This window comes from Patiria miniata, unplaced genomic scaffold, assembly GCF_015706575.1.
Source record: "Patiria miniata isolate m_02_andy unplaced genomic scaffold, ASM1570657v1 HiC_scaffold_9, whole genome shotgun sequence".
NCBI lineage: Eukaryota > Metazoa > Echinodermata > Asteroidea > Valvatida > Asterinidae > Patiria > Patiria miniata.
Window position 1 is genome coordinate 21,072,446 of NW_024037076.1, and position 18,845 is coordinate 21,091,290.

General features: G+C 39.9%; 1 protein-coding gene across 8 annotated transcripts in view; it reads right to left on the minus strand.

Moving 5' to 3' along the window:
* Positions 1-18,845, minus strand: part of LOC119721022 (vacuolar protein sorting-associated protein 13C-like) — a 98,316-nt gene that overhangs the window by 46,017 nt on the left and 33,454 nt on the right. For all 8 annotated transcript variants that reach the window (XM_038190893.1, XM_038190892.1, XM_038190887.1 and 5 more), the window contains 16 exons: positions 17,585-17,741; positions 16,632-16,717; positions 16,146-16,377; positions 12,469-12,591; positions 10,854-10,957; positions 9,961-10,128; positions 8,770-9,077; positions 7,636-7,783; positions 6,657-6,813; positions 5,386-5,513; positions 4,493-4,668; positions 3,711-3,796; positions 2,649-2,938; positions 1,923-2,045; positions 1,150-1,302; positions 2-104 (listed from right to left, as the gene is read on the minus strand). In XM_038190893.1, the coding sequence (XP_038046821.1) occupies positions 2-104; positions 1,150-1,302; positions 1,923-2,045; positions 2,649-2,938; positions 3,711-3,796; positions 4,493-4,668; positions 5,386-5,513; positions 6,657-6,813; positions 7,636-7,783; positions 8,770-9,077; positions 9,961-10,128; positions 10,854-10,957; positions 12,469-12,591; positions 16,146-16,377; positions 16,632-16,717; positions 17,585-17,741 (2,542 nt within the window). The remainder of the gene's footprint in view (position 1; positions 105-1,149; positions 1,303-1,922; positions 2,046-2,648; positions 2,939-3,710; positions 3,797-4,492; positions 4,669-5,385; positions 5,514-6,656; positions 6,814-7,635; positions 7,784-8,769; positions 9,078-9,960; positions 10,129-10,853; positions 10,958-12,468; positions 12,592-16,145; positions 16,378-16,631; positions 16,718-17,584; positions 17,742-18,845) is intronic.

An 18,845-nucleotide genomic window follows, 5' to 3' on the forward strand; every position in this document is an offset into this window, starting at 1 on the left:
CTTTCTTCTTTCAGGAACCAGAAATTACAGTCTGCGATCTTCTTGGCATCCCACAAGTCAGCCGGAACAATGGCTTTACTACGTTTCTCCTCAGCTGTTTCCGTCTGAGTGTAAGAATTCAACAATTCAGAAACTAAGAATTGGTGATTAATCACTGTGATATTCTCTTTTGAATTTTTTTAAATTTTCAATTCTAAAACATTATATGTATGCAAAAGCAACAGATGATATGGGATTCCCTTATATAAATGAAGTTCAGCTTTGGAGGAGAATCATATAGTGTGTGTACAATAGAGACATACAATTAAAATTTTCCACTTTAATGGAAGCATAATGAACATTTAATGGAGGTTGGTCACGTATTTTCTGATGAAATTAGTCAGCCATTTCAAACTGAAAACATGAATACATTATGAAACACGAAAAAGTCACTGTTTTGACAGCAGCATTCTAATATTTGATTTAGTGTTTTCTAAAACAGACATTTTCAAAAAGGAAAACCTAGCTGTAAGCGGGCCATTTGCATTTTATGGTTTCTTCCAATTAGGGATGGGACGGATAACAAGATATCCGATACACAACCAAAAATGGTGGGCACCTGGTTCCATTTCTTCAGTTACCCAAAACGTCTTTGCTGCATTTATAAAATGCTTCCACACAAAAGGATTCTTTGTTTCAAGTCAAGTTGGCAACCATTTCAGATTATGGCTGAAAGTAGTTACATCCTTTTCTTTGATCCTAATTATATACAATCCCTGACACCCAATGTGGACTTGACTATGTATCATTTACTAAGTGTTTTGTTATAGACTAATGCGGCGAAAGAAATTAGAAAGCATTACTGAGGTGGAACCACATATGTACGCATGTTTCACAAGTTCTTTAAGTCGAGACGTGTGCACCTCTTGGTAACCCTATTGGTCAAGTGCGTGTGTACCACCTGCACCCGAACATGTCAGAATATAAAGATCAGTGGATCCACCTAAGTAACGGCTGGTTGCCAAATTAGTCCACAGATCACCTCAAATGCATTTGTTGTTAGTTTTCTGCAGGTACCCGGCCACAGGCGACAAGTAACCGGTTTCACAAATACCTTTTAAAACACCCTTATTTTTAATTATTCCAGGAATGGCCTAGATAAAACGGTACCTTTGGAGGAGTGAGCGTCTGACTGACGGAGCTCAAGACTTTGATGACCTCGGGACTGATGTTCAGAGCCAGCTGTTCAATCAGCAGGCTGATATGTTGACCTTTGCCGTCTGGGGTGTTCAGGTTGAAGTCAACGTTACATGGAACCAGCACCTGCTCAGGAATAGTATCAATGAATTAATTGACGGAGACTATACATAGAAGATTAGCTTTGAACTTGGTACTCTTAAACTTTCCGCTTTTCCACTCTGATTGCTTCAAATGTAGGTTTTTTTCAGTAGGCCATATGGGACATTTACTAATTAATTTAGACTGTTGGCTTTAACATCCAAATCCGAAACCTGTCATTAGATTATACAGTGTAGAAGGCCCAACAACTGACTGCTTTGCCCATCCTGTGGTTTGAATCCTGGCAGCAGTCACTGACAAATAAAAATAAGACCTTCATGTATCAAGATACGATCCAAGACAGTTGGCAAAGTCAGTGTGAAAACAAACATTGGAGGCACTGATTTTTCCAGTTTCAGAATAAATAAAACTTAACAAAATCAAATCCATAAAAAAATAATTGAAAAAAATGAGTTTGTCACTTCCAAGCATTACCCGGATGTTTAATTCCTTTTAAGAGTTTGTGTACATTATATTGTTGATGGTGTGTATTTACAGAAGGGATATATTAAATTGTCTATGTTCATGAATTTGCTTGGTTGTTAAGTTGTACCTCAGTCTCTCTGCATGTGTTGTATTGCCTATTTGTGCACTGGTTACTTTACCTTGGTCATTTTGCCTTTGCGTTGGTCTTCCAGGTAAGGGCAAGCATTGATACGCAACTGTTGCAATCCTCCTTTGATGGACATGGTCTTTCCTGATATTGTCATGTTCACCTCTCCCAGAGTCTGTAAAGTATAAGACACAATTTTTACTTTGATGTTGATTCTTCTGAGGGAAACTGATGCTAAATCTAGCTAAATTCAGAGGTGAAGTCTGAATGGCAATGTTATAGATTCACTCAACAGGTGAGATTGAAATTGGAATAAAGAGATATCACATGCAAATTTGAATTAAGATATCTGATATGATTATTGCAGTTCTATATAAAGATGATTGAAATGAAAACGATGACAATGACATGAAATCAAATCCACTTGAACCACTGCAATAAGAGATGAACAGTAAACTCTCATTAAGTCAACTCTTTAAGGAATTGATAAAAAATTGGAGGTATCCTGAGTTTGAGTTAAGCAAAGTTCTTAATTTTTCTACAGTCATGTCATCTACACGTACATGTATGTACATGAATGGCTTCACCGTAACTCACTATGAAACCTTATCGTCAATGTACACAATCCTGTAGCATTCTCATTTTAATATGCACCTGAGTGTGGGTCTACCATGGCACTCACGTGTCCTTCCTCTCCCTTTCTTTTTCAAATGTGAAAGGGGAGGACGTACTTGTGGAGGGAAGACATAGGATTTCTTGACGACCGCAACAGACCTACCTTCAGAACCAAAGCATTAGTGTCCTTCTTGGAAGAGTCTGCTACTAGCACAATCTCAGGGTTATCCAGCAGGGCCTTGATGGTGATCACCCCTTGCTGGGGAGCATCCGGGTCCTCTGGGGTACCTGTCGGGGTGTTTGTGGGGGTTTGTGTCGCCGTCTTGATGGGTTTCTTTTTCTCCTCCGTCTTGGCCACTGCACTCTCTTCCAAGCCTTTGGTGAAGATCTCGGCTACAGTCATCAAGAACTCGGCACAGACACAGGCATGGAAGTTCCTGACTGATGCCTCAACTATTCCAACAACACAAATACAAAACTTGTAAGGCACAATTGGGATAATTGGATGATAAACAAATGGCTGTTGTCTCGAATATCATTTAAGCAAGGTGAGTTGACTGTTTGGATGAATGCCAGAGCTTCTCTCCTACGAGCTTGATTTGACTGCCTCATTGAACTCATTTCAAACTAATTCTTTTTGTCCAATAGGACATTGTCGTTCTCTGAAGAATGGTTGGCACTGTTGAAGTGTGCGTACAAGGCCAAGTCCCCACATCCTGAACTAGCCCTCCATATGCTGATACATACTTTCCGTTTAGCAAATGCCTCACGACTTTGTGGGGCCCACAATACCTTTCACATCATGTATGCATACACATATGGTTAGTTATCGTTACCAATATAAATAAAAGCTGTAATCCAAAACGGCAGCCTCCAATGAAAGTTTTGTATCTGCGGTTAATTTTGCTTTGAGACACAGACAAATGGCGCATGTATGTTCAGCAATTCATCCTCTTTCAATCAAATCATAAATTATTAAATAACATCAAAAGAGAGGATAAAAATCGACAATTTACTATGCGTTTCACAGTGACACGTTGTGCAAGACAATCTGTGCAGTGTAGTGGATAGCGAGTTGTGAATAACTCACAAGATCACGCAAACTGATGACCTCTCCGGTGCGCCAAGCATATCTGTTCACCTGCAAATTTCCTCTTATAATATATCTAGTCCTAGTCTACCTGCCCGGATGACAGGGAACATACATAAGCATTCATCTACTCACTGTTTTTGTCCTGGTTGGCTTTCTGCTCAAACTTGACCGAGATTGTTTCCATGTCATCAGAATCATCGCCATGGGAACCAAGCATCCTGTGGAAGGGAAACAAACAAGCAAACAATTGTTTTATCATTTCCACAATCTGGTCCTAAATTGTGGATTAATTACAAATTTTCCAAAACATTTAAAGGAAACCTGAATTACACAAAAGGGACAGGCTTCGTTCATGCGACCTTCGTTTGAGCTCAACATATATAGCACAAATATTTATCGATTTTTCAAACCTTTTTAATTTACGAAACCTTAGAAGCACAGCAGCACTTGATTACATTCGGGGTATACGTAGTTAAGTTTTTACGTTTTCAATGACTGCCCCCTATTATGTCAATCATTGCAGATTTATTGTGTCAATCACTCCAGTCTACAACTGCAGACATAATGAGCAGGGGTCAGCCTTTGTGAAACGGCCAACGTTTAAACAGTTATTAAAATTGTTTTATGTTTGCAAAATTAAAACACAAAGTCACATCCTTACTAAGTATTTACACCATGTTGATTGGGCATATGAGTGTTTGGATATATACCCGACACAGGTAGACAAGAAATGTACAAATATTTGCAAAAGAACTCAAAAATGTATCTGAGTCTTTTTGTATCAAATACTTGTACATTTTCAAGAAATCTTTTCAGCAGACCTATTGAGATTTCTACCCATCATCAAAAGTCCAAGTATTACATACATGTACTAGTTTTGTTTTTAACTCTTGGTAACATTTTCTTGCACCCACCTTGTGATACCATCGCCTCTACCAGGCCTGATGTCATCCAGGAGTATCTTAGCCAGTTTAGCAGCGGCCGTGATAGCCTGGTTGGACTGAATGCTGGCCTTGACTCCAAGCTGACAGATGGCAAAACAGCCCAATGCTTCATGGGCTACCCGCTCCTGACGTCCCTCGTTTGCACGCTACAATAGGTCAATGTTATAATGGCATAAAAATGGAGATATTTTGTCACACTTACATGACTTAAGGTTTGAAGGAGTGCATGTGCAATGGTTTTTCTTCAGTTGCTTATTACTCAGCGTTCAAAGAAGTATATTATGTGAAAACAAGTAAAATTAAAAAGAAGTTTGGCAATGCAAATGCAATCACTCAAAACACTGAACTGAATACTACAGACACTGTTTTTTGTTGGTTTTCTTCACACAAATGTTCCCTTGAAGAACACTGACCACTTAGAAACAGAAAAAACAATTCTATTCTTCCCCCTGCACATGAAAACCAAATTTTGCTTTACATCCCACACTTCTAAATAGCTTCACCGACTTTGTCCATCAATGAGTTACTACAGAACTTTCATTCACACATTGGGGAATTACGAGGAACTTTAAAACAATGTCAGCTTAAGACAAAGTTAAGGTTGGACAAACTTTCCCGTAAGGCCGAGGAAAAGTGAAAATGATTCGTTTTGCACCGTGCTGGGCAAAATGCATTACACTGCAGCATGCAACTGCTTATTTTAAGCATGGCACTTTCATTTTACTCACTGTGTATCGCACATGTGAGTTCCAACGTGGTGTGTCATTTTTTCATTGTGGGGGATTCTTAATTTTACTTCAGTCAGCATGGTGAGAGCACCACCCTTAGATATGCCTGGTGAAACTGGTTATGATTCAACCTACCAGGTCTAGTTTCCCGGTATACAGGGAGGCACAGATCCCTTCCAGTTCAAAGTCAACACAGATCTGTTCCCATGGCTCCTCAGTTGTCTCTGATGGTGGGGGTTCTGACTGGGACTCCTTTGTCTTCTCTGTGTGAGTCAAACACACACGCAGGGGAAAATAACAAGTCAGAAATACCCGAGACAGTTTACCCATTCCTGTTGGTCGAGAGCCTGTCATGTGTGTGGTTTTAAACCACCAATAAAAACACTGCTGCATTCTGCGCCACTCTGCTTGCCCGCCAATTTCCAAATAAGGAGATATTAAGTGCAATGTGCACGAGGCACATACCACAGACATGGCTGGAGGGGTGTTTCACAAAACCTGAAGTAAAACTGTTGAGCAAAATCGTTGGAAATCTGTGACTTTTGGGCTTCTTTTGACTTTTTTGACTGAAAGGTATTGATGAATGGGAATAAATTATGTGCTTGACCGGTATTAAACAAGTCATTTAAAACTGGCTAGAAGCTTTGGCCCTTATCTGCGTCCAGGCCCCTAGGCAGTTCTAAATGTACTAGTTTAAATCCGGCCAAGCACATTTATTACCCAATTCACAACCTACCTATTTTACTTGATATTTAGAAGACTTTATACATATTTTCCAGACTTTTGTGGGTCTTCCCTTCAAAAATAAAATATTAACAGCGAAGCAGCACTTACTAAGTGCATTTCATCTTTAAAACCTTCACAGGCATCAGTTTAAATAACATGAGTGTAGGAGAGAAAAGGATGTTTCAAGTGTGGGAAACAGACTTAAGCAGTTCACGTTGGATGACGTGTACATGTATACACGCAAAAGTTTTGCAGTATTTGGAACGGATGACGGATAAACATGCAACGGGCGAGGCCGGAAATATCTGTCAGCGACCCGCTCGCAGCAAGCAAGCCGGAAATATCAGGGTGTGCTACCCGCAGATTACGGCCTGAATTCATCCGGCATCAAGGTTCGTGAAAACAATCCCGCGCCTGGGTCCAGTCAATGTCAAAATAATCCCGGCACGAACTGGTTAAGATATTGTATACTTAATCGTCAGGTGAGGAATTCTAAGGGGGCAATGTTGGAAGCCAGTCACAAATGATATAGGTCTGAGAAACCTGTCCATGGCAAAAAAGTTCCATTTTTCCCTGAAATTTGTCTTTAAAGACTTTGATTTCCAATTTATGTTTTTGTCACTACAAGTCATCAAATTGGGTCCATCAGGCAAATATTGAAACTCTAAAACTCTACTTACCCATTTTTGCCGCAGTGGTTGCAGTCCCTCCTTCTGCCTTGGTTTCCCCACCCGATGCGGCAGGGGAGTCCTCACTAGGTGTGTCGGGCTGCCCTTCAGCTATGTTCTCATTCAGTATGCCCATCATCAGGGCAAAGTCATCAGGACCTATGCAAACCTACAGTAATAGTGACATTGCTGAAATTAACAAAATACCTCATGCAGCTTGTAGTATTTTTCCAAAAGTTAAACTGCCCCAAACCATCCCAACACGGTATGATTTTGATGAATTCATCAAAGCGTAAGTACAATGTAATACAAGTGCATTGACAGTAAAGACACAACTATGCAGCCTATATTACACTTAATTCTCAAATTCCCCCACTCTTGCAATTACAATGGAGACAAGAGGCCAAATGAACATATTTGTTTTTATTTTGATCGACCAAAACGTAAAATTGGCAATGAAAACTGCTGCTATTAACTTCTAAATGAAAAGTGTCTCGCTTTAGCTTTTTGATCAAATGAGAACTTAACGTTTCTGGGGCAAACTTTCTTTATACTAAAGACTCTTTCTTGAGAAGTCATTCAAGTAAGGCAAAACTTTTCCCACAAGCTTTATATAATACACCAAGATTCCAGACAATATTTTTTCAAAACCCAGATCCTTCAAAAATATTTCTTTGCAAAAATAATTCTAAGGCTACACACAAACATTTCTTCATTGACATTACCTGGATTGATGTGTCCAAATGATTTGAACAGGAACAGTCTATTTCAATTATATTTTTTCTCAAGTTGAACAAAGAAATTGACTGGAGCAGGGTCTGAGCCTGCGACCTCTAGATTACCGTTCCGGTGCTCTACCAACTGAGCTATCCAGCCCTGTGTTGGCGATTCCCCGATTTGTCAATACCCCTGTTCAAGGGTGTTAGTTAGATCTGTATTCATATTTTGTTTTATTTTAACTTTTTTTTTATAGAGATAACTGTTTCCAAACCTTGATAGTCTGTAGTTTTCCAGACAGGGCTACTGCCGGGGCATTATGGTACCAGCTAGCTGCTAGATTACGAGTCAAGTCAACATTCAAGCCCATGGGTTCTAGCATCAATACTTCTGACTTGATACGACCTCCCTCCATGATGGCTCTGCAAAAAAGGCAACATAACCATTTCATCATAGTGTAATCCCATAAAAAACTACACTTACTAGGGGAATAAGCCTGAATTTCATTTTTTTTAAACCCAGCTTCTAATGAACAAAAAATAAATGTTCATGAGTTCAATAGTAAGTATAATTTCATGAGGTGACAAATGGACTTTTCCATTCCACAAGGCAAAGCCGAGTGGAATGGAACATTTCATGTTTTCAATAAAAGTATTCTTTTCATTGCACGGATGCGAAACATTCATTATTCGTTTTATCCAACGCCTAAATAAATCCTGGAAACCATCTGCCATTTTGTGTGAATAATGTACAACATCAGAGCCGTGTCGCGTCAGCAATAGTGTGACTGTGCAGTGTAACTTCTATTTACTGCAGAATCGAACATCTATTCTTGACTTAACACAGGCCCTGTGAGGCCTGGTATACTGTACAGTGCACTCAAAATACTTTACACCAAATGTGCATAAATCCTCATAAAATGTTGTGAATTGTCTGTTCAATATGCTTGGATATGCACATGTACAATTGAGAAACACAGCCTATAATGGTTGGACAAAGGTTGGTTGTATTGCTTATCCTACACAGCTGCATGTATTAACCCTAACCTTCCCAACTCCATCAAAATCCATCCCCCATTTTGGGGGATTTTGGCAGATAAGCCATGTGTACCAAGTCCATTAAAATCCACCAGCACCAGTGGTGGATTTCCATGGATTTGGTCCTGAAGCATTATGTGAAGCAGAGGGAGTGATGGATTTTGACGGACTTGGCCCTCTACTTAGTAAAACTAAGCAGGGAGTTAGGGTTAAAGTGTACATTTTGTAATGAATGTACTTCTTTTCCTACATCACTGTACTTCACAAAGGGTCTTTTATAAGTACACTGATGTGTACATGTACATCATGATTCTACCGCTAGTTAACCATTGTCACATGTGGCAATATTCCTCATACTGGGAGCAACTAACCTAGAGAGTTGGATTGACTGCAAGGCAACCTCCATCTTATCCAGCACAGCAGGCAGCTCTCTGCTCTCAGTGCCTGCTGCAATACTGAAGGAGTTCTGTACCAGTAACTGGCCCAAGTCAGCCACTAGAGCCTTGTCTGAGTTATACCCCTTAGGGATGATGATCAGTGGGGCCTTGATGACAATGTCCAGGGCGATGCGCACACAGCGCTCCTGCAGATTCTCAGCGGTCTTCTTAGCAGCGGCTGCAGCATTGGCGCTGGCTTCGGCTGCTGCTGCCTTGGCACGAGAGAACTGATCAACAAAAGACTGAGGAAAAAACAACAACAAATTCAGTTTCCTTTGCTATTTCCAATAAAATAAAAATTGGACATCCAAATCATATAACTTCCACAAGCTTCTCGGGTTCATCCTTGTCACCTTCGATTTACTGATATCACTAGAAATGTAATGGGAGAATTTCCGAATTTAACCCTCCTTTTGTTCTTTCGGTCACAATCAATCAAGAGACTGTTTTCAACAACTAAGAGCTCACAGCCTACATAAAGCAGGATAGACTGGCTGTGACTGTTTATGTAACTTGATACAGCTACGTTTGACTGCAGGTGATTGATAAGCCAGCTGTGCCTACTTCTTGCCTGCATTTGTCTGTTGACTGAAGTTTACTAGTCACAGTGCTAGTAAAATATGATCTGACTGCTGGGGAGTAACCTGTGTAAAAGGTATGGCAGGGGAAGAGGATAGATTTTTTGACTGTCTGTGACTGTTCAAACAGCAGAAGGGTTAAAGGGAATAAAAGTATCCTGCAACAATTTCAAATGGCTTATTCAGAAATTTGTACACTTTTTTGGGTCCTTTCCACATACTCATTTTTTTACAAGTCATCAAGATGTCTGGTTATTTCTTGATTTAAAATTGCAACTTGAAACAAAGGTAATCCTTTCATTCACATTACCCCCTGTTACATGTGATCTTACTAGTGAATAACTTGCCTACACTTCTGCATGAAACCTTGCAACAATCTAATAAGACTGTTCACATAAAACTGACATAGCAGGCACCAATATAAGTTGAGGATTGCAGACATATTCAAATGCACCTCGGGCTAACTGTGGTCATTAACACAGTGCTGTAATATAATAATAATAATAATAATAATAATAATATGAGTTCATGTGGACGTGCGACTCACCAACAGCCTCATGACAAACTTATTGAGGAATATAGCTCTCATTCTTCCCATGCTCAGCCCCACACGGATGTCGACACAGCTCATATCAGAGTAGCCATCGGCTGCAGTAGCTCCGTTAAACAGCTCTGCCTTGACTTTGAATACTTCATCGTCAACGATGGAAACAATCTATGAAAGCAAACACATCGCCATAGTTGCTTAACATGGGTACCAAATCTGTAATTGTCCCCTCATTGTTTCACCTATTTTTAAGTCAGTCAGACTCTACTGAAGGTAGTCACTTGTCAGTTACATTCTGCTAACTACCAGCCCAATAGGGACCAAGTTCATCATCAGTACTTCAAAGTAGAAGTGCATTGCATTATTAAATTTTAAGTTGAGTTACATTCCTGTGTGTTCCTGTTGCCATTTCTTTGTCACATTTTACTGCAAGCCCACAGATATTGGGTACAGTTTTGGTTTTCGTTTCAAATTCCAATGACCAGATCCAACAGAACAAGTCTTAAGGACGTTTTCCACTGTGCTTTTTGAATATGTATTACAATGAGTATGCACAGCTCATGACTCAATTACAAATTCTCATGAGCACAACGTGTGGGTGAAAACATTGACTGTTCCTTAGATTTCCATTGTGCAAGATGTGCTCGAGGGCCTTTGACTCAAAAGAAGATTGCTGCTTCATCCTCGTGGTTGTGCACTTTTTGATAAAAGCATTTTTTTTCCGGTCAGTCCCAATGCCATTAAGTCTTGGTTAGGCTCCATGTGTAAATATGGATGATACATTGGGAACAAAATTGAGTTCCCTTAATCACAGCAATGCCTTCTAAGACTCCAGAAGTACCTAGAAATAACAAAACCAACATAAAGTGACCTCCTGGCGTCTGGCAACTGACCTTGGGATGTAGAGCTCCTGGTGTAGGGTCAGTGACAGTGATGTCATGCAAGGAGGCAGTCACTGTTGTCAAGTGTTTCTGAAGCAGAACACCAGCTTCCAATCCTAGATGAAGGGTAATCAAAAGTAACATTTTAAAAACCTGAGTGTGTGTGTGCTGGCTTTATGTAGATGTATCACCTAGTCCACTGGTAACCACTTCCTAAGACGGCATGACAATCGTGAAATAAATACATGTGCTCACAGAGAGCACATTACTTGCAAATTCATAGTTGGTGTTCCTTTTTGCATGTTTGGAACATGTTCGTAATTTTATAAAATAGTCAATAACTGAGAAAGACAAATGAATAAAAGGAAAAAAACAAACCGTTTTGCACACTTTGAAAATGGTGTCTTGTTGGCAAGGGGTCCAATGACATGTGGTCTCTATACTTTCAATAGTATAACTCCCTGGGAATATTTCAGACTTAAGAGGAGGATTGTTGATTTAACCACTTAATTCAATGATGTGTGCGTGTTAATAAGGGAATAACAGTGTGAGGAGCCGGTCTTCACTGCGTGATAATGACCGGGTGTGGGGGTGACCGCTGTTAATGGACCGAGACGAAGTCGAGGTCCATTAACAGCGGTCACCCCCACACCCGGTCATTATCACGCAGTGAAGACCGGATCCTCACACTGTTATTCCCATTAATAAATACCTTTTTAACGAAATAAACAGTTAAAATGCTCCAATTTTGTGACTTTCTTTCGGCGATATTTCCAGACTTTTTTGTGTTCATGTTCATGGGCCATATTTTAGCCTAACAGCTATAACGACGTAAACTCAACAGAAACTGCTGCCGTAGCGAAACAAATTACAACAATGTTTTCATATCTTTACCTGATGGAGGAAGCTGAAATCTCGTTTACACATTCCTTGTGTCCGGAATTACAAAGATGCATGGTTTAGGAAAGGTAAATATGTCGGTGGGTGAAGTGTTAAAAGAAAATAAATCGTAGATCTACGCTTTCGTCGTAAACATCCTCAGTATATACTGCACTGCTGTACGATGTCGTTTCAAAACTTCCTTACGCGCGCGCACGCACGCATCCCTAGCAACTGTGTTGCGTACGCGAGTCAGTCTCACGCGATGGGGGTTGAGCGCATGTGCAGTGCTCTATTGTTACAAGCTACCGCAGGACTGTTACTATATTTTGACCAATCATTGGCTTGCATGGGGCTGAACGGGGCTGGATCAATGCTGGTTCAGGGGCCATTTATTCGCTTGATCTTTGAAGCCGGTCCATTATCACCGTTAATGCCCGGCCACGTGATCGAGTCTCGACCAATCAGAAACCATCAACTCTCCAAGGTATTTATTAATACTATTTTTTCCCATAACAAAAATTGTTCTTAATGCTGCCTGTTGCTATATCAGTTTAAAACCAGCCAGCAGACTCAGCAAGCTCAGTAGTTACGTGGTCATCACAGGAAGAGGTCATGGGTTCGAGTCCCACCCAAGTAACCTTACGACAGCACTGAGCACACAGTTAGGTCAAGAAGGGCAAATCCAACATTACACTGGTCACTATCACATGATAATATGAAGTGATGTTTAAACAAATATAATTACCTTTGATGTATACCTCTGTGAGGCAGGTATCTTTTGTGCACAGGACCAGAGAGATGACATCTAGATTAGCAGTCACTTTGACATCAATCACATCACTAGGCTTCACTTTCTTGACCCTCTTGCCTGAAAAAAAACAGACAAAATGTGCTTATATTCCAAGGGAAGAATGCATCATTTTGAGTTAATGCAGATACTAAACATAAGTACTTATTTCAGAGATGCTGTGTGTATCTGATTTCAAACCTTAATCAACGTTGCCAAGGAGAAAGCTAACTCAGGAATGGGCGTATACAATTGACAAATGAGTACCTGGATAAAGTCAAAAACCTCCTAAACTTGAAAGCTTTGGTTAGACCCCAAATTGACATATGAAAACCAAAATACTTTCAATTAACACATCATGGAAATTGAAGCGTCCAAAGACGAGCAATCCCGGCCTCAAGGACATGAGTTGTGTGGAGAGACTGTAACATCTCTCAAGTTACCAGCCATAGCATACCCAGGTGCAAGACATGTAAAATAGTCACTGGGATATACAACTCAGATGTAACAAACCTCATATAAAGGGGTTATCAATACAAAGTTTCCAAGAATAGTACCTCATTGAATGTTAGAAAGAAGTGAGGTAAGTTAAGCTTTAAGCATCTCATTTGAACATCTGCCAACTTTTGCAATAATAGCACAAGTAGGACAGACCGTGTGAGAACAGTCTTCCTGAGCCATTTGCTATCTGTGTCACACTCTTGAGCTTTCACTGCTGAAATGTGCTGTATTTCTGCATCAAAAATCTCTAGTAACTTCGTTTATCACTGGCCAAAGTTTACATCTAGTCGCAATTAATTTTCAAGGCTTTGAAAAGCTGCTATCTACACAGTGCCCTTTGTAGCACTGGGCGCAACCATTTTGACAACAGTTTTCGATGGCACTGTTGTTCCATATTTGCAGGGCCCAGCTAGCACTAACGCTTAGGTTGCCATGAGTGGGACGCAAACCTGATGCAGCCTTAGTTACATCAATCAATTAGTCTGGTTCCCTGACCCCACTGTCCTTTGGAGTTCAAAAATGGGGTCCGGTAACTAGCGGTGAATCTGGCATACATTGCCCGGAATTCTAGGTAATGTATGTTAACTATATGCATGTTGCACAGTGGTTTAAAACCAGATGTGACCCAGACATCAGTATATTCCAGGATTTTAAACAGTCAAATGTCCTATAAAATACATCAAGCATGTTTAAGTACCATCTCTGGGTATAGAAAACTAGGTTGGCTATTATCTAAAAACGTAACTCACCGAAATTGTCAAAAACTGGAGCTAAATTTCAAAAGAGGGCACTATTTATCAATGGCGCCCTACTGTGACGATTTTTGCATTAATGTTTATTACACGTCCATATCGCTTCTCATCACCGTACCGGCACGGAAGCCACACATTTTGTTGTTGTTAATTTTGGATTTACTATGTTAAATAAAGATTAAACCAGCTTGTAGATGCAAGTTTTCAAGGTGATTACTTTGTTATTATTTTTAATAATGTATTCCCTGTGATAAGGCCATTTATATGCAAAATGTTATCATTAATCTTACTATTATTTCCTGTTGTATTTTACCGTGGAAATCCGAAAATGGTGCTCTTAAGTGGTGCAGCCGGTATTTGTTCCTTCTAGCTAAGAGAAAAACCTGTAATTATTGAGACTTATTTGTGAAAACAGATAAAATCATATATTGGGCCACTGCTCTTACAAAAATGGCTGTCCTCAATTCATCTAATATCGCACCCGTTCTGTTGCTGCTGGCGTGGTTCCACTTCATCTAGAGGATTAATTCTCGGGCGATCAAGCTCAGCTTTGGGAACATCAGCTTCATCCCCTTCTGACATATATGTAATTGTGAAATCCATCGCCTCCGCAACAGTAATTGATTAAGTGTCGAGCATTTGTTTTTGACGGACGGCTCTTTTTCAATACTTACAAAATGTTCATAAAAGAAAATGTGGTTGGTTTTTGAGAGAGTAGCTGCGGCGGTGATCTATTAAATTCGGCTCATATCTAATTCTCCCTACATTTTCTTAATCGCTTAGAAATGGTAAGTTAAATATGTAACCTTCTCATGTGTCGGTTGTAGTCTATTATTAGTTGTTATATAATCCGGCCTCTTGTTCCGGCCGATCCCTCTCTTTAGATATCTATTCCACATCTCATTTGGAGGGTGGCGTATTTGATCGTCCGATCTTCTTGCCCGTTGCCAAATTAATGGAACAGATGGAGTGGAGGAGTCCTTGTCATAAGAAGAAATTGGGGGACGTAAGGGCTTGGTTTTAGAAAAGTCTTACAGAAAAATAAAAATAAAATTATCAGAAAATATTATGATCTCAGTGTTTACATTTAAGTCATTGTCGATGCTTTATATCACAATGACAGCTCTGGTCAGGAGTTGTGGCTGGACATTATAATCAACAAATCAGTCTTTGAAAGTATCTGGCTTCCGTGGGGAAAACACGTTTGGTTGGCTGAAATGGTGTTTAATGGTTTTCCTGGCCTTGCCAGGCCTAAGACATTTTATTACAATCACAAACACCAGGAACATGATGTTGTCGTTAGGCTGACCGCGCCCGGTGTGGGCCTACACCAAAACGTTGTGCAAAAAATAAAATCTTTCATCTCTAATTCTATCTACATTTTCCATAAAAAAGAAAACCATTAACAGCTCAATTTCTTCAATAATGGTTTACTGTAAATCCCACACGAGCCCCGAGATTTGAACCTCCTTACACAGATTTCCGAAGTGCAAGCGACGACACCGAGCCCAACACAGCGATCACGCTAGACAAATCTCAACAATAGAGGGCGCTGTTCACTTTGTCGCCAGCGACAGCGTTTTACGTTAAATCCAAGCTGAGGACTGCTTACAAAGTTGATATTCTTCGGCACAACGATGTATTGCGCGACTTTTCCGGTTGATTATATTACAAGCTTCAAGATGATGCACAGTTTTCTATCTGAAGATATAATTTTGGTATAGAAAAACAGGGTTTTTTTATTGTTGCACTAATGTGCCTACTTTAATAAGACTAACCCTCTTAGTTTTGTGTAGTTATGTACTTGAGTGATATAAACGGTAAAGATGATGGAAATTTTTTTTTTTATCTGCTATAAATTAACTTATTAGATACAACTAAACTAAATTATGGCATAATATTAGGGGAATTTTTTTTTTTAAATGTCTGGGTCTTAAACCACTGTGTGATGTGCGTAGGTCTGAAACCCGCCTTGTGCATTCTAAATCACAATAGTAATGTTTGCGCGCAACCAGCCTGTTGCTGAATTTGAAAGTATCTCTGGCAAATATCAATAAAGAGAGAAATTTTGCTGTTCAATATTTATAACCAATGCAGTTGAAATGTTTGAAAGTTGCTGTCATGTAGACACTGGTGATTGTGTGTACTTTTTGTGGTAAGACAAGTGCGAGTTTCTTGATAATCGTGAGTTCAATCACCGGCGCCCACGCACAAAAGTTGAACAGCGATTCAAAAATAAGCAATCTGCCCGCACAGAGGTGATCACATCAAAGGATTAAATGGGAGCTAGTTACCAGTCCCCATATCATTAGGGGGCTGGGAAACAGTCTAATCAATCAGGATTCTGTACTAAATTTGCACCCTTGCCCTCTGACCCCTCACCTTTGGGCTTCTTTTCATCCTCACTCAGATAGCCTTCGTCCTCAGTCTCGCTGGTCTCACCAGTCTCTTCTTTCTTGCCCGTGTCTAGACTTGCTACCAGGGTGTCAGCAAAATCTGTGATGTTCAAGATAGCATCCGAGTGGGCAACAACCTCCAAGGTTGTGAACTTGACGGTGATATTCTGCTCGGTCGATTGGTAGGTGGTGGAGAACTCGGGGTTATTCTTCTCAGCCTTTGAGAAAGAAGAAATAACAAAGTACTGTGTGACATTTTATGATGTACCAAGTCAAGTTTTCAATGAATTTTTTCTTTAATTTTTTCACTGGTTCTTTTTTGTCTTTGTTCTTTCTTTTCTTTTTCTTTTGGACAAGCTCAGATGAAATAAAGGAATCTTAAAAGTTTTAACAAGCAATTTAAGTTCACGAAGTCAAGCTTGTGGTCAGGGAGATCAACCTGTCAATATATACTCAGGCTGGTTTTTCTTACCTTTTGATAATTAATGGACAGCAGTCTGTCAGTGCCTTTCTCGTAAGCTGGTGTCCTGACTAGGTACAGGTCCCCACCATCCAAAGCTGTAGAATAATTACAAATGTTGTTATAAGTAATATGATTAGGGAAAAGAATGACAGGCAGTCATCATATGTGTGTCAAACCTCCCATCACAAATGACATTGTATTTACAACCAAAGTCACGATGATGCCCCACAAGTCACTCTCTGCTAGTTTGAGGATCAGACATTCACGTGGGCAGAGCCACGGTTGAACGTCTGATTTATCGCAGAATGTAAATTTTATGCGACCCCACGCGCCAGCCAATCCGAGTGGTCTTTAGAGACAGTGACATAATTTCGATCAGAAATGTAGACTAAGCTGTGATTTGGTCAATCTGAATGCCACATTTTGATAATACAATAATGGGTTACCGAAGACCCGATAGAAGGCGCCCGCTGAATGGTCAAAATCTCGAGGTCAAGACGCATTCTTGTTTTGCATAACTAATCCCGAATCTGCTCGCATATCATAGACCCTTGCTGTGCAAGGGGATATTCCATAGCCTAAGTCTCTGCTTGACCATACTCAATATAGGAAATTCTACTGAGGGAACATGACAGGACAATGCAATCCCCAACAACCTCAAAATTTAACGCTAACCGCGTGCACTAGTGTTGTATTTCAGTCCTTTTTCAGTCCCAAAACTGCATACCAATACTATGGTATCCGAGTACTTTGAAGGCGTAGCAATACGAATATATGCATGGTCTGATGCACGTTTACAAAAAACAGACAAAAAGCACTTTGACTAGGACCGTTTGGTCCAAATACTCAGATTTCTGGCCATAATCAAAACATAGTACACTTTTAGCTCAGAATTCAAAGAAGCATCTGGACTTCTTCTGTTGCAAAAAACTTGCAATCATCAGGATTTCTCTACATCTTACCTTGGAACTGCCTATGCTGTACTGACACACTACCCAGTGAGACGCTAGCGTTCATATCCCATGGCTTCATACGGACCTCGGCTCCCAGGGAATGAATGGCTACTGAGATCAGAGGCTTGTCTTCTCCAGACAAACGCTGGTATAGGTTCAACCCAACCTGCAGTAAAACAAAACCACATATACAATATGGTAGTGGAGGTTAAATATAATGAATACTTGCTTGGTTAGTGTTCATTGCTACTTTGCTCATTGCCATTATAATTAGCAGGTACAGCATCAAAGTTATGATACTACACAAAAAACACAAAAAGAGTTTAATTGTAACAGTCAAGCAGGCCTTATCGTTCTCCATGAAGATGCTCTACTTGCTTCTTGTTCCCATTCAGTAATACATGTACTTATATTACACAAACATGATTCTTGTTTACAAGTCTATTCTCTTTATTGTTTATGTTCTATTTAACCATCAGTTGCATATTCTATTGTTTTACAGAAAAGATTGGTTACAGACCAGGAAACTACTAAATATAAAATAAAACTATAGTTACTCACAACAACGAGTCATGAGTGCTATATTTTGTTTTCATTTCTTTTATTATTATTGTTAATTGCCTGAGCACATACTTTACATTCTGAGACTCATTTCTATAGGCAGAACCTTTTGGTTACGTCTCAGATTTTTCCCCCGTTGCCATTGATGTACGAAAACGCAAATTTAAAGATTTCAAAAATAAAATGAACCCCACAGAATCACAGTTCTCAATTGGTATGTAACAATGTTAATGAAGTTCACTTGAATAGTCAGCCAGACAAGCTCAACCATTGTCAACTGGCATGTACATGTATGAGTTTGCTGCAAGTCTGTCACACTATGGTTAAACCAAACTTCTTGACTGACCTTAATAGTGAAATCAGAGGTCACATTATTTGTAGTCTTGGGTCAAGACAATGTTGTATATTGGATACGCGATCACCAAACGAAAGAGGGCGTCATCAAAACAAACAGCTATCACCCATGAATGGCTATATAGCGTCTTGGGGAAACTAGGCCCCATGGGCTACTTCTGCAGGCTAAAACGGTCCAATTCTCATTTACACGCATACCACACATGACAAAAGACCTAACATGAAGTTGCATAACAGTTTGGTAGCATCTTGTATGCCACTGACTTTGGATCAGAGCTAATAATGCAAGGTGCTAAATGCGTGCAGCATAGTTAGGCAAAACAGGTGTGGGCACACGACACAACAGCTACAAGTT